Consider the following 18,105-nt stretch of genomic DNA (forward strand, 5'->3'; position numbering starts at 1 on the left):
ATTTGAGTAATTTAGTTGAGCAAAGTCACAATATAAAAGGAAGATCGAAAGATATAGATAATTTGTTTTATTTAATATTATATATTTCCATTTTTAATGGATTTGTTATTTTTCATTTAGATTGTTTAGTCACATTTACAGGAGAAGAGTAAACTGTGTTTTAAGTTGAGTAAAGCATTAAACAACTTAGTTTAAGAAGTGGATATAGGATGGAGTTACGTAGTTTTAATGTTTTGACCAACTCAAAACACTACTTTATTTAAAGTGTTAAACAACATATTAGTCAATTGTAACTTTTAGCATTTAAGTTATTTTAGCTACTTTGTCCATCTACATTGTTTAATACCTTTCTTAAAATGCGTAACAATGAAATATGTTGCATGCACTTAAAAAACAAAAGGAAAAAAAGAAAAAAATGAGTGGCGTATTTATTTTACTGTGATCACCTCTACTAAACAACATTTGATGACTAGCTAACATTAACTCAAAAACTAGCAACCACTACATCTAATTTTGTCTAATATGGCCATATATTATGGTGGAGTGGGAATAGAATTTGCAGAACTTGTAAAGTACTCCCTTTGTATCTATTTAACTACATCAGTTTTAACTTTTGTACTATTTATATTTCAACTTTGACTTATTATTATACAAGGAACAAATGTTATCATGTAAAGCTTTGCTAGACTAGTCACTATGTATACTTTTTTTATAATATCTAACTCTTTATTAATCTTGTTAATAGACGAATAAATGTATTAATAGTCAAAGTCGTGTATTGACACATGTGTCAATCAAACTAATACACTTACCCTTAGAATTCAATAGCTTGGCATACACCCCCCCCTGATTTTAAAGTCACCTAATAATATACTACGTATCACCTTTTGTTAAACTCATGCCACATTCGTTTCACAATACATGTAATATATTGACTTTATGCACTATTTATTTGCTGACTTTGACATTTTACATGTATATATAAAGAAAATAAACATTTTATATGTAAGACGTTGTGTTAGTCTCAATGTTTATTTTCAAAATATAAATTTTAATTTTTTTTATTAATTAATATATATAAAAATTAATGGTCAAAGTAATGTGTTAGAAAGTAAAATACTACAGTACGTAGTTAAAACAATTCATCTGTAGTGAAACGGGGGTATAACACAAGAATACAACTATTCTAAATTAACGTGCCAATCTCAAAAGTAAAGTATATTATGGAACAAAGGGCTGTTAATTGAGCGCAGTGTAACGAAACATAATGGTATTATTCAGTCTCAAACTGTCAAACAAAACGACATACAAGTGGCTTAAACGACTGTTCATCGGCCATGTAACCGGCAAGTTCAGATTCAATTCTCAGGGCAGCTACTGGAACCAAAACTTGAACCTGAGAAACTCCACATTACAACCATTCAACGCATCTGAGTTAACTATTTGACTATATATATCTCTCCCATTTATATACCCAATCAAGAGTATGGTGTCAGTTGAATATAATGCATCTATATCTAAGTATGTACAATACAAAAACTTGCAATATGTGCCATTATATACATTAGAAATATAACGAATGAAGGGTGATGGTCTTCAGGCAAAATATTCAAGTAATGATTATGCAACTCCTCAAAATGGTGCTTCAATGCCACCACTCGTCATGTCCAAGTAGCCAACATCATAATAGCTCACAGTGCGATAAGATCTCGGTTCCTTGTATGGAGAACTTTCACTGCTCTTACTCCATGTCCAAGATTTGCCCATACTTTGAGAAGTCTTGCAAAATTCCTGACTTTTGCTAATTCCAGGAGTGCGTTTTGACTTGCTCATTATTTCTAGCAATTTCCGGTCCTCCTCAGTGAGCTCAACTCTAAGGGGCTTATTACCATCATATAGGGATGAGAAACTCTTCAATGGTGAGTTAAGAACCAGGATCTTTTTGCTAGGAGATTGCAGTGGGTGTAAAGTCTTTAGCCCATAATCTCTGCGTTTCATTCCGCTAATCAGTTGATGGAGTAGTGTCACAAGCCTGAGGATGTAATTATCCATCCTCTCCCTACTTGCATGATAGAGAGTTTGGAGACGAATTAAGGTGCCATTTCCTGCTGTCTTTTTGCTGTATTCAATGCTGCACAACCAGAATAAAGATCTTGAATCCAGAGTAATAATAAATCTATCTCCCAGAATGGAAAAAAGTGTGATCACAATAGCATTTTTGTATAATTTGGATACCATCTAATGGCATTCTGAAGTTTTGTAATAAAAATAATAGAGATTGGATCATTTTTTTATCCAGCCACTGATACAAGACGAGTTCCTTCATGAATTTTCCATGTCTTATGGTGTACAAGTAGACATGTAGAGCTATGAACAAGAGCTTAACAGTTAAAACTATTGCCCCATACCCCCATCACACAACTGTACATGCTAAAGATAAGCACACAATAAAACTCAACTCTCATTTCAAACAAGTGGAGAATGAGCGTATGGAATATGAAAGCAGAGTTGTTGACAAACCTGGAATTAGCCCACTCTCCAACCCAACCAAAACCTTGATGCATTCTGCTCCGAGTTGAAGGAAACAAAAGATAAATGAGAAACTGTAAACGTACAAGAATTGTGCACATGAAACTTTTATACTTTGAAAAGGAACAAATTAGGGTACACTAACAGAAGCATCAAGGGGGGAAAAAACAAAAAAACAAAAACATTACTTTAGAGTGTTTGTTGCCATGGGAGCAAGCCATTGAAGAGTCTTCTCCATTTCAGCTTTAATTTGAGGGACATCAACCTGTACAGATTATCAGAGCATGTTAGAATACAGTCAAATATTGATGAGTGCAACAAACCAGAAGTGCTAAGCTTCCAATGTCTCCCCACAAAACAAAGTTCCAGTAAAGTGCATAGACTTTTTTTGGTTATTGGTGTAAGAACGCCCAGAACGTGACAGAAGACCCATTTCGTTCCAACAAAGGCATACTGACATGTTGAGATAAATGACATTTGTAAAAAGAATACTAAAATACCTCCTCATTAGTACGGGCTTTCTGCAAACTGGAGCGCATAGAAGTCTTGACACCATCTGGTAATCCACGATACAATGTATCCCTTATATTAGGGGGAACAGAAGTGGGCCTGGACGCCTGAAGAGCACATAGATTTGTTCAATATCATCATTTACATAAAACAAGGATTAATCACAAAATAAAGGACGGACAAACTTACAATGTTGTCGATTTGGTTAATAATATTTGCATAATGTAAAGCAAGACCAGCAGGACCTAGCCTTTGAGCACCTATACCGGTCTCTTCTCCAGCGTTTACTCCACCTGCCATTTTATAGTAACCATCATCAACCATTCACAGACCAGTTGGTGCACTAGTATTGTTGTATACCCAGGGGTTCTAGATTACTCCCTCTATCTGAAATGAAGCATCTAATAGGCTTCAAGCAGAATTTCGGTATAGTAAAAAGCGGACAGTAATTTTAAAACAAATTTGAAATAGACCATAAGGAAGGAGAAGTTTCTAAATAAGCAGTAAGGCCAAAAGACTAAGTTAATCCCATAAAGAAACATATGCCTTGTCTTTTCCAACATGAAAATCAGGGTAATATTTTAAGTGAAACACCAGACACAGATGTCTCTGTGTCATTAATAATTTTGGATCTTAACCAGACTCCTGAGAAATCCATCATGTCTTTCAAAAACAGATAAGGAGTACCTTAGGCTTTTGTATATCAGATGTATATAATCAAAAGAGCAATAAACAAGATTCAAAAAGCCATATGTACAGTAATCGAGATTCAGAAACATGTTCCAGTCCCACAAAGATTAAAGATAGACATATACCTGCTCCAAAAACTTCAGTAATCTCTTGATGTATAAAGGCTACAATATCGACAAGTTTCTCAATGACCTGCAATTTGGAAAGAAAAAGGCAAACAGAAGCAAACAAAACAATGAGTTAATTGCGATTTAGGAGGAAGAAAACAAAGAAATCATATCGATTAAATAGAAGCAACAAATGACTGAGATTTAAGTATCCAATATTTGCATTCAGAAAGATCAAACTGTCTCCTTTATTAGAGCAACAGAACCAAATAGGAACAGGAAATTTTCTGTACATGATGAGACAGACAGAGTTTACTATGAGGGTATATGTTGAAAAGCAGAAGGCAATAGGTTGCTTAATACTTCAATATAATGAGATAAAATATATATGGGCTACCATATGAACCAAAGACTACTTCAGCAATTGAGATGACAATAACTAAAGAAAAGACTTGAGTAAAGGAAAAGGAAATCAAAGAGAAATGCAGCTTGAATTCAATCAATTTGCAGATATTCCCAGGCTAGCATAAACAAGTAGAGCAAGGTCCTTACCTCCTCCAATTTTTTTGACCAAAGAGATTTCTTTTTCAAGCTCATTACAATCTTCTTTTGTTGTTTTAGTTCATTGTTTAACATCACGAGATGCTCTCCTACAGTACAAAATAAACAAATATACAGAGTAAATCAGCAAGGTCGTACAGAAGACGACAAGATTTCAATCAAGCAGATAAAAAGTAATCAATTTGAATAAATTCACTTCAAAGATTTTTAACAGGCTGATAGCGGTGAAATATTTTCTTTAGAGGGATCCTTGTGCATAATTAGAGATGTATTAAAACAATAATTCTTGTGCGGACCTCAAAGAAGTAAAAGAAATTCAATGGACAATGCATTTCTGTGAGACATTCTTGACCATTTATTCAGTGTAGATTTAGCAACTCCTAGCAACCCAATAATGTGGCATTCAATGGCAATCAAGATAGATTTAGCAGCTGCTAGTCCTCAGCTGGAAAGCATGAAAGTTCTGCAGCTGAGCTACCTTATTTTTAAAAAGCAAATTAGGTTTATTGTGGCGTTCAATGTCAACCAAGCCAGATAGCTACATGTAGCTTATAATCATAATCCTTAAACCAAGTCCCCAATTCATTTTCAAACTGCAACATCTAGCACTGTCAAAAACCGAACCGAACTGGTGAAACCGAACCGTTTCAACCGATCCGAATGAGAACCGAACCGATTAAAAACCGATTTTATGAAACCGAAAACCGACCCGAACCGCATGTTAGTAAAACCGAAACCGAACCGATCCGAGTAAACGTTAAACCGTTTAAGAACCGAACCAAATCTAAACCGAACTGAAATGAACCGAACCGTTTCTAACCCGAAACCGTTTAAACTGGCATAAAAACCGTTTATACCGAACCGTTAACAAACTGCAACCCGTTTGCACCAAACCGTTTATAAACCGAACTGATTATAAACTAAACCGCTTATAAACCGAACCGTTTATGAACTGAATCGCTTATAATTCGAACTGTTACAAACCACTTCCTATAAGGGGTTTTTTGAACGACTCGATAAAAAACCGATTTTTTGAAATAAAAAACAGACCCGAACCGTAATTTAGTAAACCTGAAATAAAACCGATCCAAATAATGTTAAATCGTAGAAGAACCGTACCCGTTAACGAACCGAACCGGTTATAAACCGAACTAAAATAAAACTGAACCAAAAAAGAACCAAAGTGTTGTAACCGGACAAAAACCGTTAACAAACCGCAACTTGTACCGTTTACTACCCGAACCGTTTACAACCCGGACCGAATTTAAACCGGGATAAAAACCGTTTACACCGAACTGTTAACAACCGCAACCCGTTTGCACCGGACCGTTTACTACCCGAACCGTTTACAACCCGAACCGAATTTAAACCGTTTAAGAATAAACCGAAACCGAATCGAACCGATAATTATTTAAACCGAACTGAAACCGACCCGTAAGACATTTGAACCGATTTCAAACCGACCAGATTTTAAACCGAACCGATTTCAAACCGAACCGAAACCGAACTGTCAAACCGTTTTGACAATACTAGCAACATCCCTTGACAAAAGTATACTTTTTAACAGAACCAATATAATCTAGCTTAGGTCATTGCTTTAAAAGCACTAGTTGAAAGGAAGTAACCAGAAGGAAGATTAAACTCTTCAGATGCACTAATGAAAAGGTTTCACATAGTCAATCAGATAAGACCTACCTTTACGAGGCAACTTTAAGGACTTCAATTCTTCAACCTTCTGCCGATAATCTTGCTCAAATCTATCATAAGCATTCAGCTCATGGTACAATTCCTACGCACCAAAAAAAAAAAAAAAAAAAAACATCGACTGTTTTCAGCACATGTTGTTGGATGCAAAGATTCAGCTATTGTCACTCAGACAAGAAATGCATACAGCTACCCCAAAATGGGCAGCCTCCTTGCCCATCAATGTGTAAGGACGTCATTTCATAAACAATATTGAGCATTCAACATTTAACAATGCATAAATAATGATCTAAGCCCCCACCACCCCATATAGATCTGAGAATGCAGCTTAGGTTTAGCAATGGAAATATGTGTTAGGTTGAAATTCACAAAGCTAGTATGCAACAGTAACAACAGAAGAAGCAACAGTAACAACAGAAGGAGCAACAAGTATTCAAATGTCAAGGTTTATGATTCGCATTTGCCTATTTTTAATTGAGTGCTAACGTAAAAAAGTTCAAATGAATTCCACTTACAGAGGTATTCTGAGCTAAAGTCATCAATTCTTGCATTTTTGCTTCGACCTGTTCTCTTTGAGGTTCGTATACTGCATTTTCGGTATCCAGACTGAAACAATAGAGCCAGTTCCAAAGAGAACATAAATTCAGTTAGAATTAAACAACAAGGCTTCAATAGAATTCAAAATAAATAAAAATTCTACCTTACTTTTGAAAAAATCGATTTAAGTTATGCCATTGTGGGTCTTTACAACGATCACCGAATCTAATCACTTCTTTGCAAAAGACATCAAGTTCCTCCCTAGAACCAATAAAACATGTTACATTTTGTAATAGAAAACAAAGATGTTGTAAATTAACTATTTAAAGTTCCCCATAACAACCTTTTGTCCAAAGCAACTAAACTTAGCAACACCTTAGTGTCTGAAGAAACCAAAAGCTGAACCCCTTCTGATGGAATAACTTCCTCCTTTATGTACTTAACATTTTCCTTGGAGAGAGATTGCATGAGATTCACACCTCGTGTGATTGTGTTAGCTACTTCAAATGCCAATATCGATATCTTGTTCCCCTTGGCCACCTTTCCTGTCAAAAACCCACTATGACTCAAGTTTGTCATTCCACTTCCAAGTGCATCTATGACATCAACAGCCTTTTCCATTCCAGCAAAGCTAGCTCTTCCTATAAATGAAGATCCTCTTGGTGGAGCCTGCAATAATAGTCAAATAAACAGAGAAGACCGTAATCCCAAAGTAGAGAAATGAGGTGAGGGCATATGGCTTTAAAACCATATTCATGTCAAAAAATTCAACAAAAATGGTGACAACCAGCTAGTATATCAATCCTAACTAGTCGGGATTACACAAAAGGCTCATTCTAAGAATAAGAATCAATTTCTAATCAGATGCTTGATTTTTATATAATTAGAAAATTAAAATGCTAGTGAACAAAGGTGAGCTGTATCATTATGTCCAAGAAAGACACAACTTAAGAAAATTCATCTACAACATAAACTATCATGTCTTTCCACAAGTAATTTATCTTCAAAAAAAACTTTCCAATAGTGGAGCTAAAATCAAGTAACCTGAATTTTGACAAGTCGAAAGCAACTTAGGCCAACAAACACTATATAAGTTTATATGGAGAAAGCCCCTCTCTTTTTATAGTACAATACTACAATCTTTTGTGATTTTATACGTACATTTTTGTCATCAACTAAATATATCAACCAATATCTATGCCAAATTTATAGCTTTAAAAAAAAGATAAATTATAGCTCTTTTGATAATCAATATCAAGTTTTTGTAAATCAGAATAAAATATAATTTTTAAAAAATGCATTCTTTTCAATAAAATAAACCAAACAACAAAGGAAAATTTTAAAAAATAAAAATCTCTAATTTTAGCAGGGAATTCGTATTCCTGCTTTATTATAAAAATCAAGCTTTAGTTGGTGACAATTCAAAAAAAAAAAAATTCATTCAGCCTGGCTTATAATTATGAAAATATACTTCATGTATAAAAAATAGAAAAAACTCTAATAATAGCAGGGAATTTGACCCCTAAATTAACCTTCTGCTTTATTATAATAATCAAGCTTTAGTTGGTGACAATTTCACAATTTTTTTCATTTAGCCTTAGCTTATACATCAATCAACTACATAAATTCTGCATATTTACCAGTCAAAATCCTAACAAATCCTGCATTCCTGCAAATATAATTCCTCTTCAAATATCAATCAACTTTACAATTCAATCAATACACCAAAAAAACATAATTACCCAACACAAAATTACTCAAAATACACCAATTTTTCTATTTATTACTTAGACGGAATTCGATCACAAGTCTTTCGTACCCACCCACCCTCAACTTTAACCAACTAAACTAGCTACTACTTATCGTCTGCTCCAAATTTACCATATAAAAAATCAAGTAAAGAAAAAATTAAATATACCTTAAGATCGCCGGAAAATCTCAACTCGCCGGAATAATATCTCTGAGGAGAAGCAGTAATAGGATCATCATCGGAATTCTTATTTTTCTTCTTTGTCAAATTTCCAAAGCTTTTAATCCTCTTCAACTTATTATTGATCGTATTTTTGCTGCTGTTTTTATTCTCCATCTCTAATTTCTGCTCCAATTCTTCGGAACTAATCCTGCCACCCATCGTCCCAACTGAACAAGCTCCTCCCATTTTGTTTATCACAAAAAATTATCAAAATTGAAAAAACCCAAATCCCTAAAACCCTGAAAATGATTAAAATTGGGAATTTCCCAAAACCCTGGAAAATGATTAAATTAAAAAAAAAAAACCGAAATTTAAAAAAAACAAACAAAACCCTAAAAAAGACGAAAATAAAAGAGGGGAATTGATTGAGATGATAGAAAAGAAGTAGAAGAAGAAGACGCGTGAATTGAATAGAATGGGAAATAGAGAGAAAAAGGAAGAAAGAGGAGAGAGAAAATTCTGGTAAGTAGAAAATTCCCTGGTTTTGACGAAGGAAGGTAGGTAGCAGTGTAGTCCGTAATAAAATGGGAGTTGAATTTTCAGCATTCTATTTCTTTAACAGTACCGCGCGCGTTTAATTAGTCGTCGCCCTAGTCCACGTCTTTTTTATTTTTTTTATACTATCTAATCTTGACTTTTTCATTGCGTAACTTTCATTATACTTCGTACTCTCCTCGTATTTTATTATTATTTACTATATTTCTTAATGCGATAAAATATGATAAAATTGGAGTTGATTGAAGGATAAAAAAATCTTTAAAACAAAAGTGAGTATAAGTAGGAAAGAGAGATAATAGAAAAATATTAAATTATAATATGAGGAGACCGCTAGTAGAGAAATAGTAAAATATTGTTAATAGTTTTCAAAAAAGAAAATAAAGAAAGTAATAGTATGCACCGCAAAAAGATAGTGGAGTCAGTAATAAAATACTAGGGAGTAAGTTTTTATGATGAAAAGTTTTATACTCCATAATTTGTAATAGTTTTATGAAATTTTGAATTGTAAAAAAAAATAAAAAAAAACATTGATATTTGAAAATTATACTTCATTATTTAAAAATATACCATCATTTTAAATATTTTGAAATACATAGCATAGTTTGATTTTTCATGTCATTATAATAATACTCCACATACAGTGAAAAATATAATTGGTCATATATGTGTACGATGCAAATAAGTACTCCCTCTGTCCTTATTTTTTTTTAGATCTGATTAAGTATGGCCCGTTCCGATTCAGCCAGATTTTGGGCAGAATTTTTTAGGCCGTAATCGGGTTGGGCCCGGCCTGAATTTTTTTCTTTTTGGACGGGTTTGAGAATGCGTTTTTATGCACATTTAGTAGATTTTTTAGGCCCGATCCGAAAATGGCCCAAAAAGCCCGCATGGCCCGACCATCTTGGGTGGGTTTGGGCACAAAAATTCCGGCCCGGAGCTTGGCCCAACCCAAGAAGTGGGCACAATTTTTTAGCTTCGGCCCGCCCAATGATCACCTCTATTTTTTTTGCGACATTTGACTGTGTATGGTTTCCAAGATGCGTATTAAAATGTTTATATCTTTATTTCCGTACACGTAAAAAATTATTAGAACGTGATATTAATAAAATATACAATGAGATGAATCTAAAAAGATTACTCATGACTATATTATCTTTTTCAAATTAATGGTAATTTATGATCAAAGTTTTTATAATTTAACCCCAAAAATGACAATGAGGCAAAAATAAAAGGACGAAGGGAGTATAAAAAAAGAACAAATAAAACTCTGTAATCATAGTTAAAATTAAAAATTAAAATAAAAAAGGTTAGAAAAGGAGGACGAATTGATGAGATGGTGACGGAGGAAGTGGAGAATTAAATGTTGTTGTTTGATAAGATTTGCAAGGAGGAGTGAACAAACGGAAAAAGAAAGAGTAAAAAGAAGGGCAAAATAAAAATAAATAAAAGAGCTGACTGAAGAAACATGACATATTTTTTTTTTTTTTTGGGACAATCAACATGACACTGTAGATTGTACAAAATTAGAGTCTGACTTTCGTTGGTAAGAGCAACGACAGTACGACACTATTCGTGTTTGTGTTCCAAACTTGTTAATTAATGATGGGTCCCTTCGCCCCTTACCCACTAACTGTTCCACACCTACACTTATTCATTTCTTCGAATTGGAAAGGAACCCCTACTGATTCATTTTAACATCAATCATTAATGGTGACGTAAGTTTCAATCTTCTATACTACCTCCCTTTTATATTATTTGCAATCATTAGACATTTTTTCTCTCTACTTTTATGTCAAATCTTTGCAAATAATATAAAACAGAGGTAATATGCAGAGCACCAATTATCACTAGATTTTATTTTATTTTGTTTTAATAAGAATTTTTCTAACGAACGTTCTTAGGCCGTTAGATAACCCTTTGGTATTAATTTGAAAATATATGTCAAAATCACATGTCGATCAATGTGATTAATATTTATTTGGAGTTAATATTTCTATTTTTAGTTATCTCCTTAATATTTGCTACTATTTGTCTTTTAATAATACTTTGTCTATGTTGTTTAACACTTGCATGTCTTGCAATAGTTTAGTGCTATAATAGTATATTTCTAAATGTATAAATTTGACCATATACATTGAGAATACTTCAATAATATCTTACACAATAACGTTTAATTTTTTCAATAAGATAATGTGATTAATAACACATATTTAATATACTTGAATAAAGATACGATCAAAGGTACTATATGATCACCTTTATCCTTACAGCTACCTCTACATATATTTTCTCTTTTTTTTAATTAGAAAAGCTACTGGGTGAGATTTGCCTCACCAAGGTGACTTTGTGAGACAAGTTTAAAATAAGGAAAACTTAACCTTTAAAAAATGGAAAAATAAACAAATGACATATCATCCATACAATTAATCATATCATCTATACAATCAACCATATCATCCAAACGTTAATTATATCATCCAGCCTAGACACTTAAAGATATCATCCAGACAATTAATCACATTATATAGACAATTAACCATGTCATTCATCAAATTAATCATATCATCTAGTCTAAACACTTAAAAGCAAATCAATCATATCATCTAGTCTAAACACTTAAAGATATCATCCAAGTAATTACTTATATCATCCAAACAATTAATCATGTCATTTAGCCAATTAATCATAGCATTCAGCCTCTATAAATACTCAAAGATATTATCCAAATAATAATTATTGATATCATCCAGACAATTAGCCATGTCATCTAACCAATTAATCCTAACATTTGGCTTATGCATTTAAAGATGTCATCTAAGTAATTACTGATATCATTCAAACAAATTAAATGTCATCTAATCATATTATATAGGCTATACACTCAAAGATATCATTCAGATAACTAACCATATCATCTAGCTAATTAATTCATAGCATCCAACCTAACTATACATTTAAAGATATCATTCAAGTAATAACAGATATCATTCAGACAATTAACAATGTCACATAGCCAATTAATCATATCATCTAGGCTAGACGTTTAAAGATATCATCCAAACTATTAACCATGTCATCTAACCAATTAATCCTAAAATCTAGTCCATATACTTAAAAATATCATCCAAGTAATTACTGATATCATTCAGACAATTAACAATGTCATCTAGCCAATAATTCATATCATCCAGCCCAGACATTTAAAGATTATCATTCAAGTAATTACTAATATCATCCAAACAATTAACCATATCATCCAGCCAATAAATCATATCATCCAGCCTAGACACTTAAAAATATCATCCTTAATGATATTATCCAAACAATAATTAACCATTTCATCTAGCCAATTAATGGTTCGAATCCTATATCCCATTATCGTGTCCCATTCCATGTACCATTCAATTTTATTGGTCCACATCTGTTTAAATGTCCATTTTCTTTATTTAATTTTTAATAGAAAACAAAATTAAATTAAAATTTATATAATTTATACACATCTTTTTTTTCCCTTATATACAATACGTTTAATTCAATTTCCTTAATTTTTTGTCCTTTTATACTACCTCCATAACTCTGCAAGAATTATTGATAGATATAGTTAAACAATACGAGCATACAAATCATTATCATAAAAATTCATTATTTATATAAATTCTCTATTTATATACAACTTTGATGTAAATCAAAACCTTTAGGATATTGAATATGCAGGAAACATACACACAACACACACATAAATAAAAGCAAGCTAGCATAAAAGGAAAAAAAAAGTTATGGAGGGTAATATAAAAGAAAAAAAATAATGGAGTTGAATTAAATGTAATTGTATATCGAAAAAAAAGAGAGATAAAAAAAACTAGAATATATATTATATACTGGTAAATTTTATTTAATTTGCTATTAAACATTAAATAAAGAAAATGAATATTTAAAATAATATGCACCAATAAAATTGAATGGTATATGGAATGGGACACAATAGTGGGATAGAGGATTCAGACTCCCAATTAATCATATCATCTAGCTTAGGTTCTTTAAAATATTATCCAAGTAATTCTTGATATCATCTAGACAATACCATTTTTAGTCATTGATTGTAAAACCCTAGAAAAACCGTACATCAGAAAATTCATAAAAGTACCAATACTTGCAATATACAATGAACTAACTCCATATTATGTTCTTCATAAAGAATTAGAAGAATAATTACCATCAAATTTCCAGCAAATACAAAAATCCACTTAAAAAAATTGAAATTAAATTGCCAAAAACAATCATTCAGCTAGTCAACGACTAATTGCAAAAACCCATTAAACCCCACATAAAATAAAATAAAAAATAAAAAATCATAAAAATACCAATCTATCTATCTATTTATCTATATATACTATACTAAAATAATATCTAAAATGTTGGCCAATCGTCTAAAACCTCTACTAAAAAATATTATATCCCCACAACATAGTGCATTTGTCTTCCACTGACAATGCCCTTGTTGCTTTTGAGATATTTCACTATATGAAGCGGAGAGGTGATGGGAGACATGGGACAATTGCGTTAAAACTTGATGTGATGAAGGCGTAGGACCGGGTGGAGTGGAGTTTTTGGAGAAGGTTACTCGGTTTTTGTGACTTCTTTGTCCAACAAATTATGAGCTGCCTTTCTTGTTATTCTTTCCAAGTCAAAGCAAATGGGGAGATTTATAGGAATATTACTCCTACGAGAGGCCTGCGGCAGGGGGACCCTATATCACCATATTTGTTCTTATTTGCAGCTGATGCTTTTTCCAGGCTATTATCTTACAGTGCAGGCGAAAGATTAATTCATGGGGTGAAGGTATGTCATGGTGCTCCTAGTATTTCTCACTTATTTTTTGCGGACGATAGCATTCTCTTTGATAGAGCTAACACAAATGAATGCTCCAAGATTGCACACATCCTCACTATTTTTGAGTCTGCTTCTGGTCAAAAAATTAACCTTAGTAAGTCGGAGGTGTCTTTTAGCAAGAATGTGAGGCTGGAAAAGAGCAAAGATATTTGTGAGTTACTTGGAGTTGGGGAGGTTGAAAAACATGAGAAATATTTGGGCATACCTACCATTATAGGCAAATCCAAGAAAATTATCTTTGCAAGTCTAAAGAGTAGGATTTGGAAGAAGTTACAGGGTTGGAAGGAAAAGCTTATGTCAAAAGCAGGAAAGGAGATTCTTCTAAAGTCTGTAGTGCAAGCCATCCCGACATACCTAATGGGTGTTTTTAAGTTGCCAGACGGATTGTTAGAAGATATCCACTCAATGATGGCTCGTTTTTGGTGGGGTAATGGTGGAGAAGGCAAAATGCACTAGAAATCATGGGAGTACTTGTGCCGTCCCAAATCTCAGGGTGGGATGGGTTTCCGAGATCTAAGGGTATTTAATTAGGCCCTGTTAGCGAAACAAGGGTGGCGACTCATACATGATAGGGACACATTACTATACAAGGTTCTCAAAGCTAAGTATTTTAAGTCTTCTAACTTTATCAAGGCTCGGAGGGGGTTTGACCCAAGTTATACTTGGAGAAGCATATGGGGAGCAAAATCCCTCCTGTTGGAAGGCTTAATATGGAGGGTGGGTAATGGGATGGAGATTAAAGTTTGGATGGACAAATGGTTGCCTAGGGAGAAAGGGAACGAAACACCCATACCCCCTGCTAATGGACTACATGATCCCGACCTTAGAGTGGTAGACATTATTGATCATCAGACTAGCAGTGGGATGTTAGGGAGATGGGGCTGCACCTTGCAGCAACGGATATTGCTGATATAATGACTATCCCCCTTCTTCCTTCACCTAGCCCTAACATCCCAATCTGGAACTTCACAAAGAACGGAGTCTTTTCTGTAAAGACTGCATACTGGCTCGGTATGGATAACCCATCTAGCAATGAGAATCTGCATAATGAGGATATTTGGAAATCCCTTTGGTTGGTGGAAGGTCCCCCAAAGCTTAGACACTTTTTATTGAGAGCGAGTCAAAAGGCCCTAGCAGTGGGGAAAGAGCTTTATAGACGTCATATGAGGGACACCGGGACATGTCAAAGGTGTAATGTGGCTGAAGAATCAGTTGCCCATGCAATATTCCAATGTCCTACATCTTGTAAAGTATGGGAGGAGATCCCTTTCTGGGACCACGTAGAAGCCATTAATGAGGATGACTTCTGCTCTTTACTGTCTCACTGGGTCCAGAATTTTTCCAGGAAACAGTTTAGCAGGTTTGCCACCATTATGTGGGCAATGTGGCTGTGTAGGAACAAGATGATTTTCGAGGACTCAACTCAAAATCCTCATGATATTGCAATTGGGTTGCTGAAATTTGTTGCTGAGCACAACAGCTACACAGCCAAGGTATGCAGCACACCGAGTATCAGAAGCTTCTGCTCTACTTCCTCCTGGACGAAACCGAGTGAGGGGGTGGTCAAAATAAATGTTGATGCAGCCACCTTCAATGAAGAGGGTATTGGGATTGGGGTGGTTGCCAGAGATTCACAAGGAGGTATAATCTTCATGGTTGCGAAGAGACAAATGGGCTGCTTGGATCCCAGTATTGCTGAAGCTGCAGCGGTGTTATATGGTGTTCAACTGGCCAGCCAGCATGGGTATACGAAGGTCTGGTTCGAGAGCGATGCAGCTAATGTTGTGCAGAAACTCAATGTTCATGTTAAAGAGCTGTCTTACCTGCATTTGTTTATTGAGAGAATCTTACTTTTAGTCCCGAGGTTTAGCTCCTTTAAATGTAGTCATGTGAGGAGAGGTGGTAACACCGTGGCTCATCTGTTAGCCAGGTCGGGTACCCGAGATGTACCTGAACAATGTTGGTTTGAGTCCTTTCCGGAAGGTGTTCTCTGTCTTGCGGAATTGGACATTATTTAATATATCCTCTTCTCCCTTTCAAAAAAAAAATACTATACTAAAATAGGGTACACTAGCTTCAAAACTGGCACATGTCCCCGCTTTTTTTTTTTTTTTGAGCTATCTATTGTTTGAATGTATATTATTGTCAAAGATTCTATTGATTGCATATTATAAAATAATTCTTCATAATATATAAAATCTGATATATTTTACACATGAATATAGAATATTTTAGTTAAGTTTTTATCGCAATTTAGTAAAGATATAATTGACTTATATTAAAGGTAGATTATCACTCAAATACACTAATTTTATAAATTACCTTATGTATAAAATATACTACGTAATATATTACCTCCACTTTAACCTTAAGTATTAAGTAAATGGAATTGTAAATGGATAGAACTCGGTAAAGCGAGAGTAGTATTAAGTAGCAAATTAATTTTGTAAAAGATGTTGAATAATATTTTTATACTTTAATTATAGTAAATAATAAATTTTTTGTTTTTATTCTTGTATGGAACTCAATATAATGTATATGTTTTGTTTTTTATAAAGAAATATAATGTATATGTATTGAATACATAGATTATCACTCATCTATCACTCAAGTATACTATTCCTTGTTTTCAAAAAAAAAAAAAAGGTATACTATTCCTTAAAATATATATTTTATAATATGTAATATTCTATCTTTTTCATAGAAAGTAATATATTATTAAGTAGAATATTATTAAAAGATATGGAGTGATACATATAATTTATAGAAAAGATATATTTATCCTACATTTTACCACTGTATATATAAAATCTATTTATTAAAAATCTCTTACAGTTTGGTAAAAGATTGACAAGTGATAATTTTTCCTACAATGATAGTCAATAATAGATTATGAATAGCTACAATTTATAAGCATTCTTGACCATTTTATGAAGCTAGAAAATTTTATAAATTATATTAGTAAAAGATTTATAATATTGTATATTATAGAATAATCTATAATATCTTATATCCTCCATATTTTAGTCAAGTTTAGATTATAGTTTTGTTAATTAATGATATTATTGATAATATAGATTATCAATCATATATCATTCAAATATACTAATTTATAATTTTATATAACACGTAGTCTAAATAAAAAATTATGATAAATGCATTTCCATATTTTTCGTTTAATCGAATTTGATTATTTTACGCATTTATACACTTATATATAAAAATTGTATATACTCATTTATAGAAGGTGAAATGATTATTTTTCGTGAATCTTAGTCTAAAAACATGTAACATTAAAAAAAAAAGGGAAATTCTCTTTGAAAACACTGTATTTTTTTAATTTTTTCAGTGGTGAATTGTAACAATTCTTAGTCTAAAAACATGTAACATTAAAGTTCCAGTGTCCCCCTCTTTCCCCCGCCGCCTTCCGAACCGCAAGAGAGACTCCCCGATAAAGCCGCTAGTACAAGGCTAGCAACTTAGCACCCCTCACCGCCTCTTTACTCGAAACATATGCGCTTCGCCACCCAGCTCGCAATTGACAGGCTTAAGTCGTATCACCTAATCAAAAGTAATTCCTAAGTCCTCTAACTAAAGTAGATAGGGAAGTAGGGTCGAATCCACAGGGAAACAAGGTTCTTCTATTCCTAATTAACAATTATAGTCTAAATTACCAAGTAACCAAATTTGTGTTTATGGGAATTAAACTAATAATGAAGCTAAACAAATAAATCTAAGGAGATAATCAATAATAAAAATCTCTAGGGTATAGGTTCACCAATAAATAATACTCTAGGGTAAAACATACGATCAAATATCAATGCATAAATTAACCAGATTATAAAGGGTTGTCGCTACGTATTATAATCACATAATTAATCTACTGGTATTAAATCTCATCTCTCGAATCTTGACCTAACCATTAATAGATTAACATGCCTATTGAAACTAAGCCTAAACATCAATTCTCATCTGTCGAATCTCGAATAAATATTGCTAGACTCATACAATTAAACCATGCCTAATCTAATTACATAGCATTAAATTAATCAATAGGAAATTAATCAATCATCAATAATAAACAATAATAATTTACCCCTTCGTATT

General features: G+C 33.1%; 1 protein-coding gene across 1 annotated transcript; it reads right to left on the reverse strand.

The window, feature by feature from the left end:
• Positions 1 to 1,239: 1,239 nt before the first annotated feature.
• LOC110686432 lies at positions 1,240 to 9,153 on the reverse strand. The gene is made up of 12 exons (XM_021863051.1): positions 8,557 to 9,153; positions 6,982 to 7,307; positions 6,807 to 6,899; positions 6,617 to 6,707; positions 6,093 to 6,186; positions 4,389 to 4,486; positions 3,855 to 3,921; positions 3,229 to 3,332; positions 3,030 to 3,146; positions 2,718 to 2,794; positions 2,521 to 2,565; positions 1,240 to 2,131 (listed from the first exon to the last, which is right to left on the reverse strand). The coding sequence occupies exons 1-12, from the start codon at positions 8,794 to 8,796 to the stop codon at positions 1,633 to 1,635; spliced, it is 1,851 nt and encodes a 616-aa protein (XP_021718743.1). The 5' UTR covers positions 8,797 to 9,153; the 3' UTR covers positions 1,240 to 1,632.
• Positions 9,154 to 18,105: the final 8,952 nt, after the last annotated feature.

The sequence above is a fragment of the Chenopodium quinoa genome, unplaced genomic scaffold, assembly GCF_001683475.1.
Source record: "Chenopodium quinoa cultivar QQ74 unplaced genomic scaffold, ASM168347v1, whole genome shotgun sequence".
Classification (NCBI taxonomy): Eukaryota; Viridiplantae; Streptophyta; class Magnoliopsida; order Caryophyllales; family Amaranthaceae; genus Chenopodium; species Chenopodium quinoa.

Bases quoted from the DNA above. Each gene is read 5' to 3' on its own strand.
- LOC110686432 (XM_021863051.1), bottom strand. From the start codon at position 8,796: ATGGGAGGAGCTTGTTCAGTTGGGACGATGGGTGGCAGGATTAGTTCC. The intron at 6,187-6,616 runs GTAAGTGGAATT...TTTGGTGCGTAG, and splicing joins CTTTAGCTCAGAATACCTCT to GAATTGTACCATGAGCTGAA. The intron at 3,922-4,388 runs GTAAGGACCTTG...TCCAAATTGCAG, and splicing joins GGTCAAAAAAATTGGAGGAG to GTCATTGAGAAACTTGTCGA.